General features: G+C 38.6%; 1 protein-coding gene and 1 long non-coding RNA gene across 2 annotated transcripts in view; one reads left to right on the top strand and one right to left on the bottom strand.

Moving 5' to 3' along the window:
* The window catches only part of kcnk3a (potassium channel, subfamily K, member 3a), a 42,137-nt gene extending 40,222 nt beyond the window's left edge, over positions 1 to 1,915 (top strand). The window contains exon 2 of the mRNA XM_059356391.1: positions 53 to 1,915. Within this exon, the coding sequence (XP_059212374.1) occupies positions 53 to 972 (920 nt within the window). The 3' untranslated portion in view covers positions 973 to 1,915. The remainder of the gene's footprint in view (positions 1 to 52) is intronic.
* LOC131991096 (uncharacterized) overlaps positions 1 to 13,780 on the bottom strand; it is a 68,962-nt gene that overhangs the window by 46,128 nt on the left and 9,054 nt on the right. The gene's annotated exons all lie outside the window — the stretch shown is intronic.

The following is a 13,780-nucleotide window of genomic DNA, read 5'->3' on the forward strand; positions in this document are numbered from 1 at the left end:
TTTAATTAGTTCTGCCCTAGTAACCCTGCTCCTTTCTCCTTCTTCCCCTCAGGATATGGCCATGCAGCCCCCAGCACAGATGGAGGGAAGGTGTTCTGCATGCTTTACGCCGTCCTGGGCATCCCGCTCACACTGGTCATGTTCCAGAGCGTGGGTGAGCGGATCAACACCTTCGTCAGGTACCTGCTCCAACGCCTGAAGAAGTGCCTTGGCATGAGGCGCACCGAGGTCTCTATGGTCAACATGGTGATCTTCGGCTTCATATCCTGTATGAGCACACTGGGCGTCGGGGCGCTGGCCTTCTCGCACTTTGAACGATGGAGCATCTTTCACGCTTTCTACTACTGCTTCATCACGCTCACCACCATCGGCTTCGGGGACTACGTAGCGCTGCAGAGTGAGCACGCTCTGCAGACCAAGCCGGAGTACGTGGCCTTCAGCTTCATCTACATCCTGACGGGCCTGGCTGTGATCGGAGCCTTCCTCAACCTAGCAGTGCTGCGCTTCATGACCATGAACGCTGAGGATGAGAAGAGGGATGCTGAGCAGAGGGCTCTCCTCGCTCACAACGGTCAGGCGGGTGGACACATCCACTGCTCCATAGACCAGGCCTCCTCTTCTTCCACGCCAACTGGTTGCGGCGGCGGAAGCGCAGTTGGAGGTAGCGGGGGAGGCGCGGCGAGCCGGGGTCTACGTAACGTTTACGCTGAAGTGCTCCACTTCCAATCCATGTGCTCCTGCCTTTGGTACAAGAGTAGAGAGAAGCTGCAATACTCCATACCCATGATCATCCCACGTGACCTCTCCACTTCGGACACCTACATGGAGCAGGGAGAGGCTTTTTCCAACCCCCTGCACTCCAACGGCTGCGTGTGCAGCCTGCAACACCACTCGGGCATCAGCTCTGTTTCCACTGGTCTGCACAGCATCAACACCTACAGGAGACTCAATAAACGCAGAAGCTCCATCTGAACACAGAGGACTTCATGCTTTAAGGTCAAGTCCCACAAGAGGGACCTTCTACTGAGGACATCAGGGGAATACAAGTCCAGTCCGTAAGAGACGCAGTGCTCCTGATAGTTGCTGCTTTCTGGCACTGAGGAGCCTGCAGCCAGACTCTATGTATTTAACTTCCATTAGCTAAGCACAAACCATTTAGGACTAACGTCGTTATGGATGTCACTGAGAAAAAATGCTAATGGTTGTTTAAGAAGCATTTGTTACACAAACTCTGAAACTGTTGCAGTTAGAAGACAGGGAAAAAGAACACATGCAGCTCTCTCTGCACTTCTGAATATTGAATTCAGTATTTTCTTCGCTCATAAGACAGAATTTCATGTTCTATTATGAAAAGGGACAAAGTACACTGTGAGACATGTTTTTAAGAGGGATTGTATATAATGCTCCACTATGAAGAAATATTTTATTGATCTTAAATCCACTTTTTCCAAAAAGACTCTTCAAAAGGAATCTTTGGTTGTAAGTATTATAGTCACTGCAGTGAAATGAAAAGGTGTATATATTTGGACACTTTACTTGTGTTACTGAGGGAAAGCTTATTTTTTCAGTGAAAGATTTCAGAAATATTCTCAGTGTCTTTTCCTGTGTGTCTGCAACTGAAGTTCAGGTTCAAGCCAAACTTTCTGTTTTATATTTTTTCCTTCCATGAGATACTGACGGCATTTAAATGACAGTTTTGATGGAGAATGTTTGAGCAGATTTTGCTTAAAGGGACGGTTAACCCTTAAAAACCCAAATATATATTTTTTCTCTTACCTGTGGTGCTATTTATCAATCTAAACTGTTTTGACTAGAGTTGCTGAATGATGGAGGTCTCTGCCATAAGGATGTCTGCCTTCTCTCACATATAAGAAAGATGGCACTTTGCATGCATATATATATATATATATATATACAAATGTCTCTTTTCAGAAATCAAGATGATCCACAGACAGCAGAAGGAAAGAAAGTAGTTCCTACATTAAACTAGTCTGTGGATTATTTTTCAACCCAGCCGCCAAAATAAAAATTGGCGTTGTATGTTTCTTTAAACCAAAATACTTTGCATCTCAATGTTTCTGAAGTGCTCCAACCCGTTATAATTTAGGGAAATAAAATAAATCATAACACATGGTTTACATTCAGATAAAAACCACTTGGTTATGTGTAAGCATAAGCAGCTTCTGTACATAACTACTGGTTGCAGTTACATTACATAGAACGTGGCATTAGAATGTGGCATATTTATGTATGGAAATGTATTTACAGGTTATCACTGACGTAAAATTGACTTTAGGTTTCACACAGGGCATGAACGGGAATACCTATCACGCTCTGCAGACTGTAACGCTATAACAACGTCACCAGTGCGATGCTAAAGCTAAAGGAGGCCCAAAACATTTATTTTAAACATATTAATGGTTTGTAGAAATGTGCAACATCTTTTCTGCTGACAGGACTTTGTCTTGAAATCTCATGATTCCTGAGAAGAGACATTGCTGTTTAGCTTTTCAATTTTTTTGTTGTTGTTGCATTGAGCACCACGACCCAGGTGCAAACAAGTTTCGTCATATTCAAGAGAAGGCAGACATCAACCAATATCTCCAGTGCTCAGCAACTCACACCAAAACAATTGTGATCAATAAATATCACTATAGGTACAAGAAAAAAAATGTTTTTTTTTATCTGAGGGTGAGCTGTCCCTTAAAATGTCTCGCTGAAGGAGGGGACACCTGTAGCTGTTGTGGGGATCAAACCTGTGACAGTGTCTCTAACCACTCTGCCTCCCTGCTGGCCCTTTCAGACCTCATCACTATGAATTTCTTTTTTCATAGTTTCTTCCTGCGCACCAAACTATTTCATGTGCTTGTTGCTCATCATATGTTTTCATATAACACAACTATATTCTGATAGTTTAACTTAGAGCATGTGAGCTCACGTTGTGCATATTAGAGACTCATATCTTATTCACTGCTGCACCTTAGAGGACTGTTGTATGCTCCAGGGCATCCAGTGCACTGCATTTTATTTTATTTTTTATTTAATGGAATCACATTATGTTTTGTTATGTAAATGATACGCCCTAAATAATTCTTTCTTGTATTATCTGTCTGAGATGTTTGACTCTGTGTTATAAATGATTGAGAAAAATAGCAGTACACCTCACGAATAAATGGCCTCAGAGTTTGCACCTCATGCACTTAGGGGGTCTTTGCTCGAGCCCCACCTAAACACACTTGATTCAGCCAACTGAGGTCTTTATGCAGTGTTCATCTTTGTTCTTGTTTTAGTCCTGTTCTTACATAATCATTGTTTTATTTTGTTTTTGTTTTTTGTAGTCTTACTTTACATTGTCTCAATGTTTAAGACATATCACATTCATTTCAGGCACATTTTCATTTTTGTTGTTGTACTGGAACATTCTTATTCACATGTTCAGCATCTCTCACAAACTGAAAGAGGGACTGCAGTCAGCTCTGTGTGTGTCTATACATTTACAGTATGTTTTTTTCTTCAATCATAATAAAATATGATTTAATTTAAAACAACTGCTGATTCATTTGAGTGTTGACTGGAGTAATTTTTTAAAAATATATTTAACTTATTAAATATGTCTGTTAATCATTACATTTGTTGAGGAATATGAACTTTAAATAGAGCAAAGTCCTGTGAAAAAATACTTTAAAAATCCTCTGTCCGCTGTCATCTTTTAGTTGAATTTTCTCAATAAAAACTAAATTTAATTATCGGTTGCGCAATAGCTCTAAATCTCAGTTTTCTCCAGTTTTTCTCTACAAACACAAACTTGTGCCATCAGAAACATATGATGCTATAAACTTATAAATGAGTGTCATTGAGTGGTGTTTATGCACTCTATTATTCAGATGTAAACATATCATTGTTTCAGAAACCTGGATAAACCAGATTATTGACGTTGTTCACAAGTGTGCACATCATTAACTGCACTTCATATTAATGATGGAGTTCCTCAGGGCAGGATTCTTGGCCCCTTTCTATTTTCTTTATACAGTGCATTTCTGCCTAATCAGCAATATTATCTGTCTGCTTTTCAATTATGCCGATGAACATCAGTTGTACATCCTAGACAAACTCAGTTATATCCTGCACATAAAGTGCGAACATATGAAAAGAGACACTTCTGGATGCTTTGAACATGAACCTGATTTTCTTTATAAGCACAATCTGTGATATAGAGAAAAAAAATTCAAGAGACTTAGTAGTAGTTACGAAGGTGGCTCTCTTTTAACCTGGCTCACCATGGTTACTTGTGCTGCACAGCTAACATACATGGAATGAGTTTTGTTCCCGCCTTTTAACTGATCAGCTTATTTGGAAAGATCATCACCCTATCGTCAATCTATGATCGATAGAGATTCTCAGCTGAGGGAAGAATACTTTATGATGCATATGATGCAGAAAATATGCATATGTTTGTGGTGTTCTCTGAACATAAAACTACACTGCCTCTAAAATAATTATTTTATAAAATCACTTCTTGCATACATTAACGTTTTTAGGCTTGGGCGCTATCTGTTCCTCATACTGTCAAACCTTTCCGAGATTTCATTGGGGTATCTGGTATATGTGTTTGAGTGTAAACATTAACTGTCTTCTCGTCCCTACAGTACTTCAATAGAAACCAGGATACTGTGGGATGTAAACACCTCATCCAGTGTCTGAGATGTTGACAAATCAAGACACGACTGCATACAGATGATGAACTTGGACATATGTACACGAGGATGTGAATATTAAATTTCCTCTTGTTCCATGTCCTGAATAACGTCAAGGCAAAGCATGTTTGGATGCTAGTACACATATAAACACATTGAGAGTGGAGTATAGAAATGGTTGTTTCATATTATGAACTCCGTTTCGGCAATAAAGACATTTATTCCCTTGTTTGTACACAATCATACACCTTCTTGAACATCACAGATGGAAAAGATGAATCCAGCCAAAGTTAGACCAGCAAGGGATCTTTTGAACTGTATCTGACAACTAACGCAGCAGATTCTGCTCTCGGTCCAGTGGTTCAGTAAGAACATACAGTACTGAAGACAGCTGATTGCACCGTATGTACAGTATGTCATTCTATAAATGTCAATGCTGTACAGATTGGAGGTGAAATGAGCCCCTTGAATCTCAGCTCTTTGAACCATCGGGGAATTAATACTGGACAAATAGAGATGACGTCAATAACAATACAGAGAGGGAAATCACTCAGCTGAAAATTGGAGCTCTGAGGAATGTATAACGGAAGAAAACAACACGTCACAAACCAAAGAAAGTTTTTTTCCCAATGTTACCCACTAGGAGGTACAGTTTTATAAAAACATGTATTCTGATCACATTGAAAAGAAAAAAAAATATTTCCATTTTATAACCAGGAAGTCATTATTTATTATAATATTATTCCCCCTATTTTTGTGTCTTGTTTTTTCTACTCAACACATCTCTGCTTGTTTCTACTCCCTGGTTTCACTAATTTGTTTTGCTCCTTTATATCACCTAAAGTTGCATGTATGATAAATTAACATTTAGGAAAATCCATCTCGTTTTACACCTACCATGTGGACACTGTTTGGACACTGTCGCAGCAAATCTCTGGTGACTGTGTCACCACTGCTTTCATCATGGCCAACTTTTCAGCGATGCAGCATTACATAACCAAAGTTACGACGAGGTGACTCCAAGTTTACTCACCCCTGTTATGATATTTATTATATAACTGTCACATTCGTACCTTTATAGCTGCAAACCATAAACTCTTCCGCTCCACTTCCAAGGAGAAACGATCAGCAGAGATGTTCATTTTACATCACCTTTCATCCTTCCACCCTCCGAGACCTGACACACAGACACAGTGTTCCTCTTCAGCTCATCTTTATCTTTACATCACCTGTTGCTGGGATTTCTACCACAACCACATACATACAGTCAAGGACAGAACTTTGAGTCAAACATTTGCGGGGTTGAGATTTCCACCTGTGAAGCGGGGTCTGAGGACATGAGAAAATCTTTAACTCATATATATATATATATATATACCGTGCACTTTGAGCGCTAAATGAGAGCAAACACCACAACATTTGTCACAGTTGGGAGATACTGTATTATAGAATCTTTGTTATCTTACTGTGTCATTTTTAACTGCCGATTATTTTCTGAACTTGCTAACTGTTGCTAACTGTTGCTAACCCCTATTGGCTTTTAGCTTATCATGTGACGGTGCACAGGTTTCCTATTGGACACACCAATTGCCTCAATTGAAAACTTTAAGTGTCCCGGTTTCATTGGGAAAAAAAGAATTACGTTGCTAGATGCCAGCGACCTCTTAATTAAATGGTTAATACGATGACAGAGTCGCCTGTTAACTGAATAGCAGCAGAAACTAACTTTGTTCAGTTAACATTATTTGACTTGTGAGTGGTGGCACTGGAGCCCTAGCAGTAGCTGTTGGGAAGATATTTTTATTCTTTTGCCGAACCAACAACTTAATTGTTGGTTGGGCTTTGTTTTTCTCTCGTGCTGTCTGCATATCACCATGGATACAGACACTGGGAGACACTGGAGGCGGGATGCACGCACAGGTCTGAGGTGGGCAAAACCAAATCTCAGAGTGGGAGGGGGCGCACACAAACGTCACTATATTTTTTACTGTTAAACTACCACATTGTCGTGTTTTAAAACATAACATTCATTATCAATATTTACGGTATCATATTGGGTGGGTTGCGGTGGCTGGTTTGGATTATTGGGTGGGTGGCAACCCATCCCCCCCATAATTACGCCTATGCATACAGTGCAGATATAACTATGGAGTAACAATCTTTAGAGATGAATTTTCTTTACCTTTAAGTGCAGTAATCATATTGTTTTGTATATTGTATGTTTGACATATACAGTAATTAATGACCTGAACCTGGGACTTATCTCTGGTAAATTGCTGAAGGAAAAAAGTTGTGTGATTATTTGTTGCACTTAATATAAATGACGGAGTTCCTCAGGGCAGCGTTCTTGGCCCCTTTCTATTTTCTCTATACACTGTATTTCTGTTTTCAATTTTGCAGATGAACAGCGGTTGTATATCCAAGTTTCTTAAGACATCCCCGGTTATATTCTGTACATAAAGTGCAAAGTGTGCACATATGACCAAAGGAGACACTTTCTTAGAAAGCACATCTGTGATCCAGATAGAAATGGTTGCACTTAACAACTGACTAATAATGGTTGGTGTGGGTAATAAACACAAATTAAGACTTTGAAGACAACAAGCTGTCGTGACTCATTCAGTTGAGTTACCAGTTAACGTGTCTGCTTGTTACATCGTAACACCATTCATCATCGTAACAGGAGGAAATGACAGGAGGTGCTATTTAACAAGGGAACAAACTTCAACACTGGCATGCCAGGTGCCATCAATCACAGCATGAGTCTTGTTAACTGTCTTAAAGTAAACAGAGCTCACATTCATGTTCTTCAGTTGCAAACTACTGTGTTCAGTTCAGCGTTAAAAAATATGAGCATATGAATAAAAGCTTCTCCTTCTTTACTAAATTCCCTGAAAGAAAACTGAGAACAGCGCGTCTTCTGTAGCTACAGCCCGGATCGTGAGCATGTTTTTGTCAGTTTATTTAATCTCTGATGCAGTCAGTCTTTTGATTTTGTACTATTTATTCAAGTGTTGCTGGCAATGCTGTCCAAACACTTCGGAAAATGTCATTCTCAGCCCTGTCCTCAGAGCTGTGTAATCCAACCAAACTACAGAAGAATGCATGGCTGTATGAGTTTAAGGACACAAATGACATCTGACAGGCTGCAGTTCTTCATGCTTGGACAGCCAAGCATTACAAAATGAACTGAGGAAAAATTCAATCTGAAGTGATGCTTATGTTAAACCATTTTTGTTTTGCTTTAAACTTAACTTAACCTGAAAATGTTAATGGCAAATGAATGTAAATTGTAAAGACATATAGGCTGTCTTCTTATACAAGGTTTTTCCTTATTCCAGATACATTTAATGATTCTTAGAAGTAACAGATGAGTAAGATAAGATGGAAGGCCTCATCTAAATATGTTGAGGTGTAATTATTAGACAGTGATTGTGGAGTACTTTCTGCACTCACTGCATTTCTGCAGTGTGGTTGGAAGTTGCACATAAAAAGCCATTTCTCTCACCATGAAACCAGCTGGTAACAGTAATCTTTACTTTGTTAAAGTGGAACACTGAGTACTGATGATTTGAAGAAGCAGCACAGGCATTTGTAACTTAACAAGAAGGTTAAAAGGGGGCTGGCAGGAGAAGAAACACTCCTCATAAACAAGGGCTACTTTTTAAAGAGGACATAGTATTCTCATTTTTTAGGTTCATGCTTTTTGGGTAATTTGGATATCTACTAAAACTTGTTTAGATGCCTAAATGTTCAAACAACAGTTTGCTCTCTGCCTGAGAGCCCAGTCAGCTCAGATTGGTCAACGTTTATTGGTGTTCTCCTTTGTTCTCTTACCATCTCTGCAAAAAACCAAAAGCTAAACACAGAAGGATGGTTGAAGAGGCTTCTGACGGTACACCAGGCTAGCTTATATACTTTGTTGTTGTTGCTGCTACAGTGTTTCAAGGATGCTTCAAAATTTTAATTTAGCTGGAAAATAATCTGAATACTGAAAAATTACAAAAAAAGTCAGCACAATGACAAACCAGACCAGGCCCAAATTTTGCCAAGCTTCCTAAGATAAATAACCAAGATGTCGCTTTGCACAAGACTGATACTGCCACAGGACTGAGGTCAAATTAGTTCCATGCAAATAGATCTTAAGGTTACAGGTTTCCCTGATGTTAGCCTGTCGCGACATGTAGTAGTGTATGTAATGTAAACACTGTGGTAATGTGTGGAGAAGACCATACAGAAATCAGTTTGAGCCAAGAGTAGAAATCACCAGCTGTGTTTTCATTAAAGTTCAAGCAAATTTTGAAGCAAAATTTTGAAATGGCAGTGTAATGTATTTCAGTAGGCTAATCCGTCATTAAACATCAGAAGTAGAGGTTGCACAAGAGAGAAAAAAAAACAACAAAAAAAGAAATTGCTAATCAGACAACTTTGGCCACCCATGAGAGAAAATGGAGAGAAGTCTTCAGGAATTAGATTCAATTGGGCAACTTATAATTGTTCTTTTATGTCAGAGCTAAACCAGCCGATCAGTCATGGGAGTTAAATGTTGGCTACGTCAGAACTTATTCAGAGAATGGTTTCCATCTCCTGTTTAGCGCATTAACTATTTTTACTTTTTTTTAAACACCTAAAGCGAGCGTAAAAACTTTTATGGGCATTTTCAAAAGTTTTATTGAATTCCGTTATTTTCATCAAGCTTTTCTCATGCAAATCTTCAAAATGTGCAGAGAAATTTGCTGGAAACACGACTACTGGTGGAAACAGAGCATTCAGAACAGTCAGAAACCTAAGGTCTTTGCTCACAGGGATTACTTCTACATACATTTAACACATTATATGAAACTTTGGCCACATTTAATATGAAAAAAATGAAAAATACAGTATGTTGTGCCCCTTTAAACCATCTGAGTTATATTTGCCTGAATATGTGTGAATTCACACAAACACACAACCACCTCCTCCGTCTTTATTTCCCTAAAGCTTTTCCTGTCACTCTTTTGTCTCCTGAGATTGGCAACTTGCAGAATACGTTGTCATTATTCCACAGAATAATCTCTGGATGAGTCCTTTTCAGAGGTAGCAGAGCATATTCACAGGAATAAATGAAAGTGGAGAGCATGACGGTGGCTGTTTGGTGGGTGATGAGTTTCTAATCTTCCCAGAGCCTCCACCCCTGCATGGCCAGTATTCAGTTCCTCTCACACCTCAGTCCCGTTGCATTGCATTAAGCCAACTCATTTTTCACAGGAAACTGGAAATGCTGCCTGGACCTTTATCTGACGAGTGGAGAACACCATTAATGGCCTTCTCCACTCTCTGTTGTTAATCACACAGAGGAAATGTCTTTTTATGTGCTGAAAGCATCTCTCCTGAAGAAAGCAAGATGTCATGTATTACAAACTGACATGTCAAAATTCACTTTCCAGTCACTTTTCTTTCTTGAGATTGGCAGCAGAGAAACACTTACTGTAAATGTCAAGCTAATTGTTGCCATTCATGAAAGAAAAAAAATCAACAAGATGTCAGGCATCAAAGAGAAATGTCACACGTGAAAGTTTCTCTTTACTCCGTGTCCTTCTGTCTTTTTATCATTTCTCCTTGGCTGGAAAGTTTTTAACTTTTTTCAAACACTGTTTTATTCTCTCTATTGTACTTTTTCTTCTCTGTCTCACATAAACACTGCAGTATTTATAAGATGTTGCGTAAACCACCATATCAAAGCTGACAATGCCTGTGGAGCTTCATCTCATTGAAACATCATCGATGAGGTGTTTTCTGCTACGAGCCTTCCTCGCAGCGTGAGTCAGGTTCTCATTTACGTTTGCATTTTTATTTATTAATTGAGCTTTAAGATTCATCCTTAACCTTGGAAACAGCAGCTTAATGAAATTCCATACTTCGGTCACATGATAACGAAACCTTTCCATGACGAGCAAGTAACTCTGTCTACTAAGCAAGGGCACATGGTGTGATTGAGAGCTTCTGAAAAAGCAATGCTGTGTTTTAACCCTTATGTTCATTTTTTCAGGACAAGCAATAATCTGGGGCATGTTTAATTGTCCAAAAGTGTCATAAACTAAAAAAATCCCAATAAATGTTTAGGATCAATAACTCCATTACTGACCATTTCAATCAATATTTAGTGCAATGGTGTTCTTTACATCTCAAAGATCATGGTTCAATGTGAATAATTCACTCGTTTTTCATAAAAAATGCATGTTAAAACTTTTTTTTATGTACATTGAAAAGACCTACATATAAAATACAATAGTTTTTCCATGACATTGATTTTTTTTAAATTTTAATCTACATTTTCACATGCAAAAAGAACATTTTATTCTTTTAATGAAAAAATACTTTACTTTTTTTTTTAGATTTTTAGAACTTTGAAATGGGTCAGTTTGACCCGAAACATAAGAAGAGGGTTGATTTGCATTGTTACGTACTTACGCTTGCTATTTTAAGACAAGTAAGTAGGAACACAAGCCAAGTCTTTAGCCAATTAGTTTATCTGAAGAGACTTTATTCATGTGTTTTAATGTATGTATCTGTCTGATTTGGGATTAGTTTAAAGAGTTAGATTCTTCTTTAAAGTAACTTTAAAAAAGGTTATAATAGTGTTCACTCAGACAATTTAGTTTCACAACAAAATAACAGAAGAACCACATGACAGACTTAAAACTTAAGAAACATAGAAAGAGAAAAGAAAAAAAACAAATGTGGATGGCAAATTACCATTATATGCCAGACAGATCACTAAATAATAAATTAATAATTAATAATGTATGGCAGACAAGCTTTTCTTATTGTTTACATGTTACAGAGAGTCCGTTAATGTACTAAAATCAAGTAGAAAAATGTTTAAACAGCAAATTTAGTTTATGTAAACTTTAACTTTTAAAAAAAGGAAATATGCATTGCATATATTATACCCTACCTCAGAAATTAAAAAAAAGGGATCCTTTAATTTGATAAAGAAGATATGAAAAAATATATATATTGTGTAGATTTTTTGTCTGAGAAACAAAGGAATATTTTTCACTCTTAATTTATCCTCAGTCTCATTTTGTTTAGAAAGATAGTGAAAATCAGGAATTGTATTGAATAGTGAGTTGAGCGTATAATAAGGTCTGCAGAGTAGACTGTGCCCCGCTTTAGTCGGCCCTAATGTGTCAAAAGTTTGTTTTTTATGACTCTGGAGGTCTCAGTTTAGATGACTTTACACGCGAGAGATCACAAAGGATCAGTGTTTCCAAAACATTATTTCTAAGAATGGAATCAAATAACTGAATGGTAATATGCCCGGAATAAATCAGTTAATGCACTTGCGAGACACCAACCACATCCATTACAACTGAAGTCAATATATAACAATGCAAGTAGGATGTGGGCGATGAGGCAAGTGTTTTGTTTTTTTTAAACACGAAAAAGCTAAATCTTCACACCTATTCTCAGTGGGGATCATTTCTCTCCAATTTGGTGACATTTAAAGATGAAGATTTGGAGAAGGATTGACACTTTTCTGGTTTTCTCTCAGTAACACCTGGAGCTTTTCTCTCTGTCGGCAGATAAAATGTTTGCCATGATGACAGGAACAGCTTCTTCTCTGCTATCTAACTCTGAGTTTTGCTATTTTTGTGTTACTTGTGAAATGTGTGCGCCAGAGGAATCCAAATTCAAATACCTTGAAATGAGCTGTACCAACCCATTAGCAATAGGTGCTGCAGAGATGATGGATATAATTTAATAGCGCACATTTAAAAAAAAAAAAATCCATATAAGTCAGGACACATTGACCCTGTTCCATCTTCATTTTACACCTGAATCAACTGGACACACTGGTTTGAAGTGGCTAGCTTCCACGTTTCAGATCGGCTCTAATGTGATTATTTTAACTGATGTAAAGAGAAAATGGCATCCAGCAACAGGGATCCTGGGGAGGGTCTCATCTTATGTGATGGTCTGACATTAGTGGTGTTACATAACTGTGACCTCCGGCTTTGCAGCCGACCGACTCCTTCCCCCGCCCCCCCCCCCTCCACATTCACCTCCCATCTCCTCTGTAATCATTCTGCTCGCATGGCTTCAGACTTGAACCTAGCTTTGTGGCCAAACAAGCTGTTGGCACTTGCCGAGATGTTCCTCTGACTAGTTGATGCCGTCAGCTGAGACGAGAACAAGCGGGAACACTAGAGAGAACATGCAGAATCAGACCTGGAGCCATGTTACTGACTTTACTACAGTCGCTGATGTACTGCAGAGAAACTGTACAGCTGAGAGAACCACAACCTCCAGTCTGTGACCCACATGAAGCTACAGCTTTTTCACTTATGCTATATATAAAAAACAGATTATTTACCAATGTGTGCCTCTTCTGCATCATTTTATGTTGGAAAGAGCCCCGGTCGAAAGCACAAGGTGCCAATTGAAAACATAAAAATCCAATGGAATATAGCCTAAACCAGTAAATGCTTTTCTGTGTTGCTTTCAAATATTTCTTCTCCTGTACTTACGAAGTGCACTGGAATGCAGCATGTATATATTTACACAAATATATACATATGATATATACACACACACACACACACACACACACACACATTGGCGCTCAGATTGGAGTGGAACGATTTTTTAGTTAAAATGAGTGAGAGAAGTTTATCAAGTTTATCGCTTCAATGGTCAGATATGATTTTATTATTCCTCTGTGTCTGTTCTGAAGTGCAGGACCCCTGACCAGCCAATGAAGCCGTACCTCACAGAAAACCTCCCCAAAAGGATGCACTATGCTAACAACAAACGCATCGAGAGAGGACACCTCTATATGAAGGAAGGGTGGCAGGCTGCTCTGTAAGTCACTGACTGGCCACGGTTTTCATAGTTTTTAGGTCACTAAGAATTAAATAAAGAATCTGGAAATGGCTCATTAAATGAGGAGAGTAAACCCAGTTAAGGCATGGTTTAAATCTTTATTATATCCAGTAGAGGTGGGAATCCTCAGAGGCCCCACGATGCGATTTTGTCCCGATACTTGAGTCACAATACGATATTATTGCGATTTTAAACATTTTGCGATATGGTGTATATTG

This window comes from Centropristis striata, chromosome 18 (genome assembly GCF_030273125.1).
Source record: "Centropristis striata isolate RG_2023a ecotype Rhode Island chromosome 18, C.striata_1.0, whole genome shotgun sequence".
NCBI lineage: Eukaryota > Metazoa > Chordata > Actinopteri > Perciformes > Serranidae > Centropristis > Centropristis striata.